This window comes from Microtus oregoni, unplaced genomic scaffold, assembly GCF_018167655.1.
Source record: "Microtus oregoni isolate MIOR12 unplaced genomic scaffold, Mior012 000054F_ref0000373, whole genome shotgun sequence".
Lineage (NCBI taxonomy): Eukaryota > Metazoa > Chordata > Mammalia > Rodentia > Cricetidae > Microtus > Microtus oregoni.
In genome coordinates, this window is record NW_024543830.1 from 5,425,780 (window position 1) to 5,445,506 (window position 19,727).

Below are 19,727 nucleotides of genomic sequence, written 5' to 3' on the forward strand. Positions count from 1 at the left end.
AGAAGTATTTCTAAAGGAAGGTAACTAGCAGAGAAGCTATCTCATTCCCCAAATCACAGTTGGGGGAAGAGCTGCACTCCCTAAGTATAAATAAAACTTCCTATGGAACTCTCTCCGGACATTGCAGGCCAGGAGCCAAAGCAGGTTAGGATCGTTTCTAAGAACTCAAGACTTCAGCTGGAGTTCCTTGATGAGATGGTAGGAGCCATAAAACGGTCACCACGCTTTCAGAAGTCCAGCCTCTTAACCAACCATGGCGATGGCCTCAATCCCCTCCTTTTAACTCCTTGCTGATAACCTTGTCTTTTAGAGAATTAGGGAAACGCACTAATGGTCGGGGTGTAAACGTTCTCCCGGATCGTTGCCTGCTTTCATCAGAACCCATGCGGCCTACCTGCCCGGGTGCTCAGCAGAAAAACAAAAATGGGCTGTTTTCCAAAGTTCTTAATGGCCAGGTGCCTCTCTTCTCCTCTCACAGAGCCATCCACACGCTCATAGCTGTAGCCTTGAAGAAAGGAGAAAATGGACAACCTTAATTCTTTTTCAAGGATTCTGGGGGGGAAAATTAGTCCAAAAGCAGACATCAGCCTTACCCTTTTCATACACAGGCAGAATTCCCACTTCTAATAATTTCCATGGGGGAAAAGTCTAAATTTATAGGGGGGCAATGCTATCATTTTATAAAAGAAGGCATTAACACATTTTTACTCTTAAGTGCAGCTGAAGTGGTGTTTAGTACATAGTTCTGAACCATTCCCGAGCAATCCTGAAAGCCGGCTCCATGGCAAACTGCATTCAATGAGAAGCAAGCAAAAGTATGGAAGCTGGTGAGGAGGGTGTCTGGTGGCCTGGTGTTTGCCTTTCTCTGGAGCTGGAGGGTCTCCCACCTGTCATCATGCTCCAGACCCAAAGAGAGCTCTCAACTTGAACTCTTCTTGTGCTCCAAGAGCCCTGCAAGGGAGCCCTGGCCTAGGTTTCCCACAGCATTTGAGGAGCATTAAGTATAGCTCTGAGGCCCAGTCTGGACTAACTTAAACCACAAGGTCGGGAGCTGGCACGTCTCCAGGGGCCTTGAGAGCAACCAAAGACACAGGTTTTTCCAAAATCTCACATGCGCTGTACGGCAATATTAAGCAAAGTGCTCATATAATAACCCCACTCCTTATTGTTAATGGAAACGACCGGCCCAGCCTCTCTGCCATTTGATTGTGGGTTTTCTACTCTTTCATCTGTCCAGCGAGTCTGAGCAAGGGGTCGGGTGCTGAGGCAAATGTTTCATGACTGGGAAGTTGTCACTGAAATATGTCTGTTATACAGATAACGTTTCCATGGTATTTGCCCCAGTGCCATAATCAGAAACCTCACAGCCAGCGGGAATGTGGCTGCTTGTGTCTGCTCATACATCTCTCCACGCTGCCAGTTTTCACTCCACTCTCCATGTCTCGTCTTCCTTTTCCTCTGTAAGCACCACACCTCATATGACTGTCACATATGTTACATACGTGACTGGTATAGCTACAAATGAGTCAGGAGATGTGGTGCACAAGGGGCGTCACCTCTGTAATCCATGTAGTCTTGCAGAATATCCAACATGTGGGTCATTTGGGAAAAAAGTAAAACCCGATGGCCCCTGGTAAGGAAAGAAAGGAGAGAGTGACAATTCTGGAAATATTGAAGGTATATTTCCCTCAAGCAAAATTCTTTTGAAAAAAAAAAAGAATCCAAGTTTATAAATAAATGAAATACTAAAGTAGAAATATAATTTAAAGATTTCCTCAGAAACTCGTAAGTATTTTATGTAAAGAATGCAAGTAAACCTGGCGCTGTCCCTTTCAAAGTGGCAGTTCTTAAACTACAGTGGAGAAATCCCAGGGGTGTTTGTCAATCACACAGGCTACGGGAAGCTCCAGAAAGGCCAGAGCACACACTGAAAGTCAATGCGTTCAAGTACAAGCATTCATGCCAAAAGCAAGATAAACACACACGTATAAAGAGTAAAATGCAAAATTCAAACACACACATACACCTCTCAAGACCTTGATGGCCACAGTCAGCTGCTTATCCCTAATCTTACTTGGGGAGAAAGTTACTATTATTTACAGCTACTTTGGTTGAAAATTCAGAAACGCATTACTTTAGAAAGGGACGAATGGCATCTCACTTCCCAAGATACATGATGAAAGAAGAGGGACAACATAAGATGACAGATTACGAATGAAGCGAGGGGTGGAGAAATGGCTGGGCAGTTCAGAGTGCTGGGTTCCATTCTAAGAACCTAACTGGAAGCTCATAACTAGCAGTAACTCCAATTCTGGGCATCCAATGCCCTCTTCTGGCCTCTGTGGGTACTGCCCATACATGGTATATTGACACTGACATTCATGAAGTGAAGGGCCGGGGGGTTGGGGCCTGTGCGTCTCAGCCAGTTTAGTGCTTGCTTGCCTCACAAGGATGAGGGCCTGAGCTTGATCTCAAACCCACGTTAAAAAATGTTGGGTGTGGTGGCATGCACAGCATCTCAGCTCTAGGAGGCAGGGACAGGAGCATCCCTAGGCCTGCTGCACAGCTAGTCTCGCCTAACTGGTGAGCGAGCTACAGACCAGTGACAGCCCAGTTATCCTCTGGCCTCAGTATGTATGTATGTATGTATGTATGTATGTATAAATGTACTTCCGAATGTGTGTGTGTCTCATACACACACACATATGCACACCCCACATGCATAAAAAATAAAATCAAAATTATACCCCTTCAAGCCGGGCGGTGGTGGCACACGCCATTAATCCCAGCACTCGGGAGGCAGAGGCAGGCGGATCTCTGTGAGTTCGAGGCCAGCCTGGTCTAGGTCTACAAGAGCTAGTTCCAGGACAGGAACCAAAAAGCTACAGAGAAACCCTGTCTCAAAAATCAAAAAAAAAAAAAAAAAAAAATTGTACCCCTTCTAAAAACAAACAAGGGTGTGGTTGTAGTTGCTCATGCCTGAAACCCCAGCATTTGGCAGACAGAGGCAGCAGGACCATTTCAAGTTCAAGGCCAACAGGGTCTACACGGTATGTACTTGACAGCTCCAGGCCACCTAGAGCTACACAGTGAGCTACCATCTCAAAACAACAATAACGAATAGAACAATGACAAAGAATGAACGAAGTCAAGCCTTTTAATTGGGCAAGACTTTAAAACATCATGAATAAAGCACAATGCCATCAAAACAAAATTCTCGCCGAGAGAACTAACCTGGTCTCTATGTGCTTCAGAGCAACAGTTAAAGAGAACTCCTGGAAGACTCAGCCCCAAATGTGTGCATGTGTGTGTGAGGGAAGGGGGGTTCTAATCTCACCTCTGCCATGTAGTGACCTTGGACATATAACCTTTCTGGGTCCATGGAAAGAAAAAAATCAGGCATAAAGAATTCAGAAATTCCTTGGGTACAACAAATAGATATACATTATTGACTCTAACCAATAAGATACCGCACGGCATATAATCATTTAACATGCAATTACTAATCCTGCATATTCCTAGTGGGCAATTTTGCTAAATCTCAGGCCATATCTGGGATGGGTCTGAAAGGGATGAACTGAAATCCTCAAGAATCTGGGGTTTGTCTAGAGTCCCCCTTTTTCATGGAGGAATCAGCCAAACACTACTACACAAGATCTTTTGTTGCCTAATTCAGTGTCTTTGGAAAAATGTCCCCTTAGATCCTCTTGAGGTTAGACCAAGACCCACAGGTTAACAAGAAGGAATATTAACTGAGCCCCTATGATAGATACTGATTCAACACAGGCTGCCAACGGGCAATTGTGGAGGGAAAGATCAGCGCCATCTCTGTTCTGGTGAAACAGACAAGGCTGGAGTGATAAGGTGACCAAATATTGATGAGTCAGACAGCACATCAGAGGAGGACACTGACAGCTATAGGAATCCAAACAAAAGGATGACCATGGGGGGTAAGTGGGGGATGGGACAGCAGGAGCCAGGAGCATCCTTCCATGGAAGGTGGAACCTTAATCAAGGTTGATTAGGAAAGAAAACTTGGGTCCTTCTCGAGAAATCTGTCAGTTCTTCAGCACTTGGGTTTCAATGGTTACTGGCTCAGAGTGGTGTGAACCCACTGCCTACCCGGAGTAGAGAAATGCCAGCAGTCTGTCCAGCAGATGAAGCTTCCCACTGGCCTCAATCAGGTGCTCTCCAACTTCAAAGGGCTCTGGTTCCACACCTAGGGAAGAAAGAACCCACTTCCACTAACGTGCAACACTGGAGCAGATTCCCCGAGGAGAAACGCTGATTGTCGGCCGCCGGCAAAGCACCCCACACTCCCTACACTGGATGTGCCAAGGCTCAACTGTGGCTGAGGAATTTTATGATTATCTGTTTGTATGATAACCTCAGTACTTCTTCACACCAATCACAAAGGCAAACATACCTCAAAGGAAAAAAAAAAAGCTTATCTACGGTGCAAACCAACTTTGATGTTATAGGCAAGAAACCTAAACTAGAGTCCAGGCTCTCTAGAGAAGTGAATCAAAAACAGTTCAGAGATGGCATATACATTCCGAGGTATGGGGCAGCGGTCAGTATTACATTACCTGAGAGCTGCTTTTAAAATCTACAAGTTCCCATCCATTACAACAAACAAAAGCCAAATGTGCATTGGATTAAGAGTCTGTGAATTGTTTAAACAGCGGCAGCATTAGGGACCCTACCTGACTGCAACAAACCTCTACACTAGGCCTTCCTACGATAGGGACTACGTGCCCAGAAGTCCTAGGATTATCCCTGGGCTTCCAGCTTTGGTGGGTGTGCTGGCTCAGGCCTTTAATACAGCACTTCTAACGCAGAGTCAAGCGGACTGAATATTCAGGATGTTGAGGCTAGTCAGGACTTAGATTAAGCTTCAGGCCAAGCTAAACTACACAGTGAGACCTACTTCAAAACAGAGAGGGGGAGGGGGAGGAAAAATTGAAGAGAGAAAAAAGAAGGAAGAAAAGGAAAGAAAGAAAAAAATTTAAATAAAGGTCCCAGCTTAAATGAAAATTAAAATCTAGGCCGGGCAGTGGTGGCTCACGCCTTTAATCCTAGCACTTGGGAGGCAGAGACAGGCGGATCTCTGGGAGTTCGAGGCCAGCCTAGTCTACAAGAGCTAGTTCCAGGACAGGAACCAAAAGCTACAGAGAAACCCTGTCTCGAAAAATCAAAAAAAAAAAAATTAAAATCTAATCTACAGGTGGAGGCCTAAGGTGGCACTTAGAAACACAATGTCAGTAAGACATGGGCAGTTCAGGGCGACAGATGTGGTGAGAAACACGGACGTTAGTAGGACGCAGGCAGTCCAGGGGGCAGATGTGGTGAGAAACACGGACATCAGTAGGATGCAGGCAGTCCAGGGGGCAGATGTGGTGAGAAACACGGACGTCAGTAGGACACAGGCAGTGCAGGGGGACAGCTGAGGCAGGCAGGCAAGATGAAGTGCTCCATGGAGACCAAGAGTGTTTCAGAAAGCAATGACACCCTAGCCACAGTCTCTGAGGGACTGACTGGACCATGACACTAGACAACCACCAGCACAGAGATGTCCGGTACACCCATAATGTGGTGAAGAAGGGCTGACTGAGTGGGCTCAAGACAAGGAGACATGAACTGTGAGGAAACACTCAGATAAACCATGATGGCGACCTGTAGAGCCACTGGTTTCGAGTCTCCAAAACTGTCAATGCATTGAGAAAAATGAGTCAGTGAAAAAAACCTTAAGAGCCGGGCGGTGGTGGTGCACGCCTTTATTCCCAGCACTCGGGAGGCAGAGGCAGGCGGATCTCTGTGAGTTCGAGGCCAGCCTGGTCTACAAGAGCTAGTTCCAGGACAGGCTCCAAAACCACAGAGAAACCCTGTCTCGAAAAACAAAAAAAAAAAAAAAAAAAAAAAAAAACCTTAAGAACATGTCCACCTTCCGGGAGAACAAAGAGATGGGGCAAACACAACGCAGGATCTATGACTGGAACTTGGAGTTGAAAAGGAAAAGAAAAACATGATCTGAGTGGATTGAACAAGGGTGGAGGGCATGCCTCACCGTGGTTTGGGCCACGGACCGTAAGCAAAGCGGTAACGTGGCAGGGCAGAGCCCCGCAACTCTCACCATCGAACAGATACGGGTGGTCCACGCACTTCCGAAGCTGTGTGAGGATGTTCTGCAGCTTGACTTTCTTTGCCGTCTCATTCTCAAATGCATCTGAAATCGTAAAGACCACAAGAAAGATGGATTACAGAGCAACCCACCCTCCCAAGTCCAGAGCCTCACACGGGACCTCAAACCCTGTGTAACTGCTCAGACTAAACTGGACACCTGTGTGAAACTGCTTAGCCATCTCTTTCTTTTAAGAAGGAAGAATAAACCATAAGTTGGATGTAGTGAACTTAAGTATCCTTTTTTCAGACATCTGATCTTCCCACTGTAACTGATACAGAGGCAAGGGACAACTATAAAATGGGAATCAAGAGATCATGCTGTTGCCTCTCCCTTCTCAGTGAATCTGAGCCAACAGCATTTTGCAGCTCGTTAAGTCTCCAATGGGCCGGAAAGATAGAGGGCAGGACTAGGGCACTTAGAAGTGCTTGCTTCAAGGCAGCAAGGGGAATGGGGCCAGAGTCTGAGACACTGCCACACCCACTGCGGTAGACCTGAGAATCACCCAGCATCTCCACTCCCTCCTTGCTGTAGAGGGGAGAGCGCCTGATTATTGCACACTTCCTACGTGAAAACCACACTCATTCGGCTTCCGAACAGACGCATCCCCATACCTAGGTCTTTCATCAAGATGGCCTTGTAGTACTTCTTCTGTAGTGCTGACATGCCATGGTATATCACCACCTCTGTCTTCTTGGGAAGCTCCGTGGCTACCTGGGCTTTCACCCGTCTTAGGAGAAATGGCTGCAAGAGTCTGTGTAGCTCACTTGCTGCATAAGAAGAAAAACTGGAGTTTGCAATCGAGGTATTCAGCAATCTGAATTCTGAGTCGGGACAGTGATCTTTCATATTCCAGACACTCCTGGACGCACAGCAGGGCTTAGGTCCCTGCTAATTCCTCCCAAGTTGAAAAATGTGTTTAACATACTTAATCTACCAAACATCATGGCTTATCCTAGTCTACCTTAAAAATGCTCTGAACACTTCACTAGTCTTCAGTGGGGCAAAATAAACCCAACTTACTAAAATAAAATAAATAAATACAGTGCTGAGAGCCAGCAAGCCAGTCAATGGGCAAAGGTGTTTGCTGTCACGTGTGGTAAGAGAGCTTGATCCCTAGAACCTACACAGTAGGAGGAGAAAACCGACTCCCACGAGTTGTCCTCTGACCTCCACACATGTGCTATAGTACATACACAGAGAGAGAGAGATTAAATATAAACGATATCACTCAAAAGCTGACTAATTCTTATCATTCACTGGCCGCTCTATTCAAGCAGGTCTGGCAGCACAGGGCACTGTCAAGTCTCACTCTCATGGCTGCCTGGAAACCTGTGAGTGCTGATGCTGCCCAGCAGGACAAGAGGCAATCTTACATCACCTCCCCGAGGGAAAGAGAACCTTCACGGGCTTTAACCGCTAGGCAGTACCTTACAGCTTTGTGCCTTGTGATCTTTATCTAGTCATCTATGGTAGACAGTTAGTTCTGCCTTGGCTACTATGAAGAGAGTGACGTGGGTATGGTTTAGTTTCCTTTGGACCCAATTTGGACTGCTATACTGAATGGCAGTTGCATTTTTAGGTTTCTGAGGTACCTTGGTACTGTATTGTTTACACTAGTTTATATTCACCCCATCATCAGTGGGGTTCCCTTTCTCCACATCCTTGCTGGCATTTGTAGGGGTTTTGGGGGAGGGGTCTTTTAAATAATAGCCATCCCACTGGGGTGAATAGTACCTCATTGTCTTTTTTATATTTTTACATGCATTTATTTACTATTACGTGTATTAGTGTTTTGCTGGCGTGTCTTTAACGACACCATGTGTGAAATACATACAGAGGTTGGATGAGAGCAGCAGGTTTCCCTGGAACGGGAGCTATAGATGCTGCGAGCTGCTATGTGGGTGCTGGGAACCCAACCCAGGTCCTCTGAAAGAGCAGTGAGTGATTTTACCCAGAGTCCAACTTCCAGTCCTCACTGTGGCTTTGATTCACATTTCCCTAACAACTACCAATACTGAGCACTTACATATACATATATATTTAATAATAATACTGTGCTGTATAGCTCAAAATAAGCCTTTACTGATTTTCTTCTTTGACAACTTCGTGCACATTTGCAGTGTGCTCTGGTAGAGAAAAAGCATTTGAAAGCGCTCATCGTCAAGAAATGATAAAAGTTCAACTGACAATATGCCAACTACCTGAGCTGATCATTACCCAATGCAATTAAGACTCAATTTGAAACACTGCACTGCACCTCATAACTGTGCAAACGCTAGGTGTCAAGAGCAGGTCAAAGTTCACACACATTTTCTCTGAATGTGCATTTCAGCCAAGTCACTTGTTCTTCCCTCTCCACCTGTCACAGCTCTGAACCCAGGAACCAGGGACACTTAACAAACTCTCTTCTTACTAACAGTCCTGTTTCTCGGAGGCTCTCCTAATCCCGGAGTGATTTTGCACTTATTCTTATTGCTCAGCAATGCGGCTTAGAAAGGTGTAACTGCCCATTGCAATAGCAAAGTCAGGTGCAGCGCACGAGTCAAGCCTCGGACATAAGCCACAGAGCTGACCACCAAGGCTGTCAGCATTCAAATTTGGCTCTTTTGACATCAAATCGCTTGTTCCCTCACCAGGTATATGGAACTTCTAAAACCATCCTAAATCAGAATTACACTATATTTTAAGACTGCCAGACACAGAAAATAAAACACGCAAAACAAGTAGCCAGCTGAACTGGAATTCCACGTAACAACGAACAATATTATCATACAGTATGTTTATGTAATACTTGCCTGGATATCTGAAACTTACCTAGCAACTCTAACCATGGGAGTTCTGTGGGAGAAATCTTTAGCCTAGGGTGTTCTACTGGGAAACCTCTTCCAACTCATTCTTACCCAATACATACAAAATAAAAACACCGTATAAGCATCCTAGGGTAATATCAGAAATATCCAGATATTCAGATAATTCTGAGAGACAGAGGGGCAAAGGTACAAGAGAAAGCTGCCACCGCCATAAAGGATGATGAAGCCCTCCCTGCCCGCCACACACACACACACACACACACACACACACACACGTCTCCATCCCATCTCTGTTAAACTCTTGGCTTTGGCGCACGATTTAAAAGAGGCACCCGTGCCACGGAACACTGACAGCGGGGCCTGTAGTGAGCACCCTCCTACCTCTTCCAGAATGAACTCTAAGTCCAGACGGCAGAGCACAGGCAGACAAGCAAAGCCAATGAGGCACCTAGCACTGGCCCTTTGGCTTCTGGTTCCTTAGCTCCCTGGTCTTGTGGTCATCTCCTCTATCTATGTCTGTTAGACACGAAGGCAGTTTCTGTGCCACGCCCTCCTGGGGATGATCAGGAAGAGAGGAACCTGCCTGATTTGGACTCTTTCTCAATGTCCTGGTACCGCTGGACAAAGTCTTCCACCTGCTCCCTGCAGAAGAGATCAGGCTCCACGACACTGAGGAGGGAGTAGAGCTCCTGGAGGCTGTTCTGGATGGGTGTTCCGGTGAGCAGGAGACGGAAGACCACTGAGAACTTAAACACAGACCAACAAGATCAGAAGTCTGCCACCACGGGAGGAAAGACTGGGTTGCCCAACAAAGAGCAACATGGCCACAGCACAGAACACCGGGAGGCTCGGGTGCAGGCTGTGTGTTTTACTTGATGAAGGAAAACGACTCTTGGTTCAGCTGTAAGGAGCAGAAAAGGGTCCTCCAAGAAGACAGTGCTGTAAGGATGCAGGCCACATCACTTCCCGAGCAAGTGTTACAGAGCCGTCAATCCTTTCCCGCTATTCAACCTTGGAAAGTTAAATTACAGGATGCACCTCACATGGGGAAGCTACCAAAGCAACTGAGACAAGGACGTATGTACACATGGAGCTGAGGAAGCAAAATGTTAATGCTCCACTACAGGTAAAGAACAAGATCAATACCAAAACAGTGCCTTTTGCAAAACTTGATGGCGTACCAAGACTTCTGGATGCTTCTGGACTCTGTGCCACATGACAGCTCCAAACAGAAGAGACTTCTTTAAACTTTCAGAAACAAATGAGAAATCCAAAAACAAGTGGTGCGGGAGAATTGTCTGTATTCTGTCAATCATGTATTTTAATAAAACACTGATTGGCCAGGCAGGAAGTATAGGCGGGTCAACCACACAGGAAGTAGAGGTGGGGGGGCAATGAGAACAGGAGAATGCTGGAGAGGAGGAAGCCCATTCCTTCCATTCCTGCCCAGACTCTGAAGAAGCAACATGTGATCTGCCCCGCTGTGAAAGGTACTGAGCCACATGGCTAACATAGATAAGAATAATGGATTAATATCAGCTACATAAGCTAATAAGTAACCTGAGCTAATGGGCCAATCAGTTTTATAACTTATGGAGATCTCTGTGTGATTTTCTTTGTGGTTTGCCGGCTGTGGAGTACTGGGCGGGACAGAAACCCCAACAAGCCAAGCCAGCCCTTCATGCTACAAATAAGGAATTTCCTTTATCAGTGATTACATACTAGTAATTAGTAATGAAATTTAAAAGTTAAGGAGAACAGTAACAAAAGATTACTCCTCCCTTGAGACACCTCGTACTCTTCGGAGTTCTTTCTCATTTTTCTTAGTCTTTTTGCTTTGCTCAAAAAAAAAGAACAACATTATCAAGAAATATTAGATCTGGATGGTGGAACATGCCTTTAATCACAGCACTCAGGAGAAAGGGGCAGTCATATTTCTGAGTTTGAGGATAGCCTCAAACTATTGAGCAAGTTCTAGGATAGCCTGCGATACATAAAGAAACCCTGACTTAAGAAAGAGATATTAATTAGATCAAGGAGGGGCTGGAAAGATGGCTCAGCAGTTAAGAGCACTACCTGCTCTTCCAAAGGTCCTGAGTTCAATACCCAGCAACCACATGGTGGCTCACAACCATCCGTAATGAGGTCTGGTGCCCTCTTCTGGCCTGCAGGCATACACACAGACAGAATACTGTATACATAATAAATAAAAAAAAATTAAAAATCTTTTTAAAAAATTAGATCAAGGATGATCGACCTCTGAACTGACATAACAATAACCATCAAGATTAATTTAAGAAAACAGAAGAGCCATATACCACATATGTATGTTATTTTAAATAAAAAATACAGTGAGCATTACAGAGAGGACTAATGCAGGAGTGGTGCAATGTCTTTGCTTATCTTTTGGCTGGGGAGGGATCATCAGACAACACACTGCTTTTGCAGGACGAAAGGGCAATGTGATACAACCGATGAAACTGATTGCAACAGTTCCAGCCATCTCCTTTTGCTCCTCCTGAAATGCTCATTCATTATCTACCCATTTGTGCCTGCTCTGCCTGCTGGACAATGTTTCTGTGATGTAGGAGTGATTTCTTTCTAATCTGTTGCTTTCATTGGTTAATTAATAAAGAAATTGCCTTGGCCTATTTGATAGGCCAAGGTGAGTGGAGTAAACAGAACAGAATGCTGGGAGAAAGAAGCTGAGTCAGGCAGTCGCCATGATTCTTCCACCAGACACAGATGCAGGTTAAGATCTTCTCTGGTAAGCCACCTTGTGGGGCTACACAGAATATTAGAAATGGGTTAGATCAATATGTAAGAGCTAGCCAATAAGAGGCTGGAACTAATGGGCCAGGCAGTGTTTAAAAGAATACAGTTTCCATGTAATTATTTCAGGGCATAAGCTAGCCATGTGGGAGCCGGGCGGCCAGGTGGCCAGGTGCCGGGAACAAAGCCCACTGCTCCTCTCAACATTTCTGAAGTGCTTCAACTACATGGACTGAGTCCTTTTAGTTCAGTAACCAGAATCTTTCAAGTGTATTTCAGCGAAGAGCCGAAGTGGTCAAAGAACAGAAGGCTACAAAGGTGACTACTAGTCACAATATTTAGCTTTCCTAGGATATGAGTTGAGTTTCTGATTCAAAGTTTGGCATCAAAACTTAAGAGCTGAAAAAAAATCAGAGACAATCTGTCTTTATAGTACTTTATAAGTTCCGTGTATAAAATATTGTATAAGCACATTCCTTATTAAATATTAAACATTCTTCCACATAACTTTTTATGGCAGCTTTGGTTGTAAATGCACTGTGGGTATGAAACATAAATCCCAGCACCGACTCTCCATTCTCATATTTAGGTCACTTTCAACTTTCATAAACAATATTAAGGGGAAAAACAGAAAGAATCCCCCTTCCCACTGTGCAGTCTAAAAATAAATGGTTTTGTTTGATTGTTGGACTTTTTGCTTTCTTTTGGGGCTGGGGAGGAGAGGCATGTCTCACTGTCCTGGAATTCACTCTGTAGACCAGGATGGTCTCAAATGCACAGAGATCTACCTGCCTCTGCCTTCCAGGTGCCGGGATTAAAGACCTGCGCTACCACTGCCCACCTAAATAAATGTTAATGATCTGTACTTCAAACCTCGCCTAGAAAGGAATGCTGACCTGTCCAGAGAAGTCTCCTCGCTCCATCCTCTGAGCCTGGGCTTCCTGATGAAAAGTATGTGCAGGCTCTGAAGATGGTTATAAAACTCAGGCTCAAAGCCACAGAGAAACCCTATCTCGAAAAACCAAAAAAAAAAAAAAAAAAAACCTCAGGCTCCCCGTTTCAAACCCACAAGCCTAGGGTCCCTTTACAGTATCTGTTTCTCCTCTCAATGTACATCAGTAATTTGCATGTGAGTTTATTAAGAACTCTCTTACAAGGAGAGATACCTAGATATGACCACTGCTATGGCTTGAATGTGCTCCCTCCAAAGCACAGGTGTTGCCAACATGCCAAGTATCAGGAGGTGTCCCTCCAAGAGGTAATGAGGCCACTTTTGAGGGGGATCAAGGGCCTTTTAAAAGATTCAATGAGCGAGCTTTCTCTTCTTTCTATTGCCCTTCTGCCACCACACAGTCCCTACAACCTTGACCTGGTTTCCAGCCTTCAGAGCTGAGGTTAACAAACATCTGTTCAGTATGACCCAGCCTGTGGTATTGCCCTAAAGTAGCACCAGTGGAGTAATATAAAAAAAAAAAAAGCCTCCTGGGAAGGAGATACTAGTAAGGGTCCCGAAGAGAAGGTGATGGCACCAAAAAGCAAGAGGATGCCCTATGAGGGCGCAGGAATCTACAGAGAATGTATCTGCCTTCACCTCCCAAAGCTGCAACTTCCAGGCCAGTAACTACAGAACTCAGATCAAGGGTCTCCTTTCAAATGTCCTCTAGATGTAAGGGATTTATTATGGGATGGGACCAAACTTAATCACCACAAAACTGATGTGCAGTCTCTTGAATGAACAAGCCTTTCAACCAGGAGGAAGACAGTCCACTTATCGTATCTTAGAAAAAACAACCCAAAACAAAACAAACAAAAAACCAGAAAATCATTCTTATGTTTTCAGAATAGCGAGAGAGGCCAAGAGAGGATGAGGACAACATATCATATTTACAAGAGACAAAGACCAGGAGGATGACGGTGACACTCAATGGTTTGCAGCTGGTCTTCATGCGAGCTGCATAGGTGAACTGGGGAGAGGCACAATATGCCCAATCTACCTGCTACCACATTGATCTATAATGAGGTTATCTCCGTAAAGAGGTCCAAGCCAATCCAAAGGAAACTGAAACATTACCAAAAGTACAATGCACTTTACTGGGGTGGGGTCGCATTTGATAACCAGATTTTAACAAACATTATCTTACGAAGGATAAGACAAAAGACAGTACATACTTTCTGGTGGCCTCCCATGAATGTTCACTTAGCCCTGCAGCAATCTCACTAAAAAGAAAAGTTTCAATTAAATCTCTGCTATTCAGGCCTAAAGTATCTTGTAAAAGGCTCTGAATGCGCAGCCTCCTCCGCCACCTGGGTACCGGGATTACGGGATTACGTGCGTGCACCACACTGCCTTGGCTAACGTTTTTAAAGGGAGGGATGAGTAAGAGGGGCTCCTGAGCATTGTCAGGGCAGTGAAATCACTACACGTGACACCGGAGTGGTGGGCAGATGTCATTACGTATTTCTCCCAACCAAGCAGTGTCTACAGCATCAAAAGTGAATCTGCCAGCTACAGCTTCTGAGCGACAATGTCGACAGTGTTCCGACACCTGTGACAAATTCACTGCTCTGATGGGTGCTGGTCAACAAGGAAGATATAGTGGGGACAAGGGGCCACTCTGTACCTTCTGCTCAATTCTTTTGTAAAACTAAAACCACTCTGTAAAGATGATCTCCAACAGCAAGCAATTAGACAAAAGCCCAGGCTACCCTGCGGATTTACCTCTGAAAGTGTCCTGTGCAGCAGGGAGCTCTGGTTTTTCAATCTATGAGCTTCGTCCACAGCCAGAACACTCCAAGAGAAGCTGCGAGAGAAAATCCACTTTTAGCTTCGTGCAACTCATTCGCGTCTCCCAACCACCTCGTTATGAAGCCACAGCTCCTGTTAGACTAACCACAGGCCTGGCCTTAGAAGCACGCCTGAATCACCTCCCCACTGAGACACAGCCCTGTGCACGGACAACAGCTGCGGGAGTGGGTGCACACAAGGGGCTTTCCCCCAAGACATAAAAGATGGGAGGGAGGGAGGAGCCAAAGCCAGAGAGAAAGGAGAAACATTTATAACCATGTGCCAGGTACTGAACTGGTAGCTCTGTGTGTTTAGTCCAAAAGAACAGGATGGATAGACAGGATCGGGCTAATAGGGAGATGAAGACTTGGAAAGGTTAGGTGATCTGGTCAGGCTCACAAAAGCAGAAACGGGAGTCGAGACAGCTGCGCCCCAGCGGAAAAAGAAGCGGGTTTAAGTAAGAAGTGCAGAACAGGCCCAGGCCCAGTGTCTCCCCCTTGGTGACACCGAGGTCCGCAGTGACCTCAGAATGTGATCTGTTGGACAGTAGCTAGGCTAGCAAGAGCAAGTTACCAGTTTCAGTCATGAAAGTACATACAGATATACACATACATATATTTCTATACTGCCTATGCCTTATTATGCCGCTCAAGCAGGCCTCAAATTTGCAATCCTCCTGCCTCAATCTCCTAAGTGTTATGTCATCAGCATAAACCAATTTTACACTTTGGCTATAGAAGCACATTTTTAACAGGTACTTTTGAGAACCTGTTACAATCCTCCCCAAATATGGTAAGCGTGTGTGTGTGTGTGTGTGTGTGTGTGTGTGTTCTAGGATATATGTGAATATGTTCTAGGATGTATTACTTAAAAACAACAAAAATTGAAAATAACTTAAATATCTAATAATAGGCAATAAAACATGACTATATAAAAAGGCATATACGGTCACTGTAACACAAATGATGGCTGGGTGTGAGGGAACACAACTGAACTCATAGCACTTGGGAGGCAGAGGTAAAGGGACACCACCTTTGAGGGCAGCCTTAGTTACACGGCAAGGTCAGCCAGGGCTACATGCAAAACACTGTCTCAAAACAAACAACAAACAAATTATAAATATTGTATGTTCTTGAAAATTACAAAAAAATAAGGTAAAACGTAGAACATATTAAGACTGTTAGTTTTACTAGTAATCATCCTAGGATATTACATTATATTTTAATTTTTTATATTTATGGGGTAGGGACGTGTGTGCCACAGTGTGTGGTCAGAGGATGACTTGCAAAAGTTGATTCTTTTCTTTCCCAGGTGGGTTCTGGGATAGAACTCAGATCTTCTGTCTTGGTCTATATAGAAGATTCTATCTCAGACAGACAGAAAAAGAAACCATGGGGTGGAAAGAAAATTCCTCTGAACTCAGAGAAAGACGTTATGCAGAGGCTGACTTAAGAAAAGGAAGTCTTCTCCTAAGGTACAAAAAGAGAAGACAAGAAGAGCCATGTCAACAAGGAGGATCACGGAGGTCTGCAGATGGGGGTAGGACAAGGAGCCCAGGGAGAGCACAAGGAATCCAGGGTACCAGGAGCAGATGCACGTAAGACTGATAACATGTAGAGGTCTCCACAGTGGGGCAGCAGTCATGAGAGAAGGTTACCACAAACAGGTGGCCCGGTTCCCTGAAGGAGACATGTTTATATATGCAAATATCCAAAAATACTTATTAAACGAAACAAGGCTACAAGAAGGTGAATGTGGACAAATTAAATACACTAGGTCAAATCATCATCAAAGGATGCTCTTAAGAGGCCCCCCGAAGAGACTTTGTGAGTCTGTAATCCAAAAGATTCCGGGCTGTTTATACCGCTAGCATGCATAGTCTAAAATATCCACAATGCATCTCTTCAGTACAGACATTACATTCCCCTGCCATCCTCAGTAAGGACGGCACAGCAATTGGAGACAGAATCTTAGCTAACCGTGAAAGAATACGTCTATGTCATGGGACTCATACCGAGTCAGCATTATAAATGCTCCTTGGTTATTTGGGTTCTTAAATCCTCCTGCCAGTATGCTTAGAACCGATTACCTCAGATAGAAAGGCAGTATTTCTCCCTAGAAATGTGACATTCCAGTACTTAAAAAGAGGCTGGCTAGCACCAATGCTGACTTAGGAGGCCTGCTTTGCCATTTATTAACATTAGCTATAGAGCTAATCTTGGTTGCCGACTCATGCATCCAGGAAGAGGGAACCTCAACTGCGGTATCCTCCATCAGACTGGACTGCGGGCATGCATGTCTGCAAGGTGGTATCCTCCACCAGACTGGACTGCGGGCATGCATGTCTGCAAGGCAGTATCCTCCACCAGACTGGACTGTGGGCATGCATGTCTGCAAGGCGGTATCCTCCATCAGAATGGACTGTGGGCATGCATGTCTGCAAGGCATCTTCTTAATTGCTAACTGATAACGGAGGGCCCAGCCCACGGTGAGTGGTGTCATCCCTAGGCCTGCTGTATTAGAAAAAGTCACTGAAGAAGTCAAGAAGAACAGGCCAGTAAGCAGAGTTCCTCAATGATATCTGCTTCGAGCTCCTGCCGTGGTTTCCCTCTGTGATGAACTGTAAGCCGTAAGACGAAATAAGCCCTTTCCTTTCCAGGTTGCCTTTTGGCATGTGCTTATCACAGCACTGGAGCCTCTGTGGGTTACCTAAGCTTCATCTTCTTTATCTGCAAAGCAGAGGGCACACACTTTGGAGGGTCTTGATGAGCTCTTAAATTTGTATCGTGAGTGTGTGTGTGTGTGTGTGTGTGTGTACAAGCACATGCGAGACAGTGAGACAGGAAGAGAGAGAGGACACAGAAGAGGTGTATGTGCAAGAGAGAGAGACAATGTGCAGGCAAATGCACACCATGGTGCACCTGTGGAGGTCAGAGGACAAAGTTCAGGAGCTTTTTTAATTACATGCATGTGCACATGAGTACAGGTGCCTGCAGATGCCAGATGCATTGAATTCGCCTGCAGGTGGCATTAGAGTCACACGTGGTTGGGAGCCGGTCCTGTGAGTGCTCTTTCAGATCTGCTAAAAGGCAGCAAGCGCTCTGACCACTGAACCACCCCTTCAGCCCCTTGGGACATTTCTCATTCCCGAACTGGACTTTGTCTTTGTAGGTTTGCTCTGTAACCAGTTTTCCTGGCATTGCTGGGCATTCTCAGTCTCTTTCCGACAGATGAGCACACACTGAGGAGGGGAGGGAGCTGATGCAGCCGGTGAAAGCAATGGATGAGCGAGCCTGGGGGCCTGAGCTGGATCCCTGCAACCCATGGGAAAAGCCAATATGGGAGTGCATTTGTGGTCCCAGCACTCCTCCGGCAACATAGGACACAGAGACAAGAACTGGACAGACCCTCGAGGGTCAGCTGGTCTGGAGTAAGCCACACAATGGCAGACAGGAGAAAGCCAATGAAACAGTGGGAGATAGAAAGTCAGCTTGCACACACAGGCAGACACACAGACATACACACACATACACACACACACACACACACACACACACACACGGCGAGGGCAGGCGAGCAGGCAGACAAACCACTTATAAAAAGAAAATGGCTAGGACACTAGGAACTCACAAGCAGAACACTTGCCTAGAGTGTGCAAATCCCTGGCTTTAATCTCTAGTACCCTCCACCAAATAAAATTATATTAAAATAGACAGGAAAAGAGAGAAAGACATGCATTCCTCTTGAGGAAAAGATAATATTGCTCGCCGGGCGATGGTGGCGCACGCCTTTAATCCCAGCACTCGGGAGGCAGAGGCAGGCGGATATCTGTGAGTTCGAGACCAGCCTGGTCTACAAGAGCTAGTTCCAGGACAGGCTCCAAAGCCACAGAGAAAACCCTGTCTCGAAAAACCAAAAAAAAAAAAAAAAAAAAAAAAAAAAAGATAATATTGCTCACTTGAATGAAACAAGACACTCATCAGAAGTCCTAACATCTACATTAGTCACCAATACTCCAAAGTTAGACAAATGCAGAGAGGGGCAGGCGACCACAGTATGAACGGAACACAAGACTTTACGGCTCATGCAGCAGTCCCTGGGGCAGCTCAACCTACTCACGATTTCAGAAATGAGGCATCCTTCAAGCAAATCTGAAAAAGTAAGGACAAGAAGTTAACAAATCGCAGTGCTGACAAGCTACTTCCTGTGGTTACTGTCTCCGATTGCAGTGGTTGGTCCTGCCTTTCCTTCACCTCTGACACAAAGCTCTGAGCCTCCTAAGTCCAAAGGAAAGGGAGTCTGGCTAAGGGGAAGGTCTTGCTTACAGAACCCCCAGCAGAGAGGCCTGTGGGCAGGTCTGTGGGGCGTCTCCTTGATTGATGATTGATGGGGATGAGGCTAGCTCATGGTGGGTAGAGCCATCCCTGGGCTGGTGGTCCTGGGTTCTGAGCAAGCCAGAAAACAGCCCTCTCCACAGTCTCTACATCAGCTCCTGCCTTGAGTTCCTGCCCTGACTTTCCTCAGTGATGGACCATTACCTGGAAGGGTAAGATGAAATAAACCCTTTCCTCCCCATGCTGCTTTGGTCATGGTGTTGATCACAGCAAGGGAAACCCTAACTAAGACATTAAGTGTCCTCCATTCCTGTGCTCCAGTTACCAAAAGAGAACCCCTTTCCCTCACCACCTCTGTTCATCAACCAAGAGGCAGCTCAGGCATCACTTCCGAGGCCCCTCCCCATGAAGCAGTGGGAATGAGAGGGAAGGAAACTAACCCACATGAAGTCCCATAATCCTTTACTTCTACAGTCACAAAGCCTCTCTGAGGATGTGATGTAAAAAGGAAAAGGAGAGTCACTTCCCTCCCTCCAGACCCCCAAAAGTACACTCTCTTTAAACAGAACTGTAGTGGCTTTAACAACTTCTTCCGCCCAGGTCAGGAGTTCTTGCTAGAGAAGCAGACGGTTACCTCATAGGTAGTCAGCAGCACGTGAAATCGAGACTCCTGTTGTAGGTCTTGCTGAAGGTGGGTTCTTTCCTCCTTGTCACCCACGTATGTCACACAGGACAGACCTGGAGCAAATCTGGGGCAAAGAAAAGAGATGAACAGAGCAAATGCTAGAGCCTCGGGACAGGGCAGGTTTCCTGGAAAACCACACATCACGAGATAGGCCAAG

General features: G+C 45.7%; 1 protein-coding gene across 1 annotated transcript in view; it reads right to left on the reverse strand.

The window, feature by feature from the left end:
• Positions 1-19,727, reverse strand: part of Chd1l (chromodomain helicase DNA binding protein 1 like) — a 50,754-nt gene that overhangs the window by 21,606 nt on the left and 9,421 nt on the right. The window contains exons 4-12 of the mRNA XM_041638077.1: positions 19,520-19,634; positions 18,671-18,702; positions 14,486-14,567; positions 9,578-9,740; positions 6,796-6,951; positions 6,134-6,226; positions 4,123-4,219; positions 1,557-1,630; positions 395-505 (exon numbers count right to left, since the gene is read on the reverse strand). Of these exons, the coding sequence (XP_041494011.1) occupies positions 395-505; positions 1,557-1,630; positions 4,123-4,219; positions 6,134-6,226; positions 6,796-6,951; positions 9,578-9,740; positions 14,486-14,567; positions 18,671-18,702; positions 19,520-19,634 (923 nt within the window). The remainder of the gene's footprint in view (positions 1-394; positions 506-1,556; positions 1,631-4,122; positions 4,220-6,133; positions 6,227-6,795; positions 6,952-9,577; positions 9,741-14,485; positions 14,568-18,670; positions 18,703-19,519; positions 19,635-19,727) is intronic.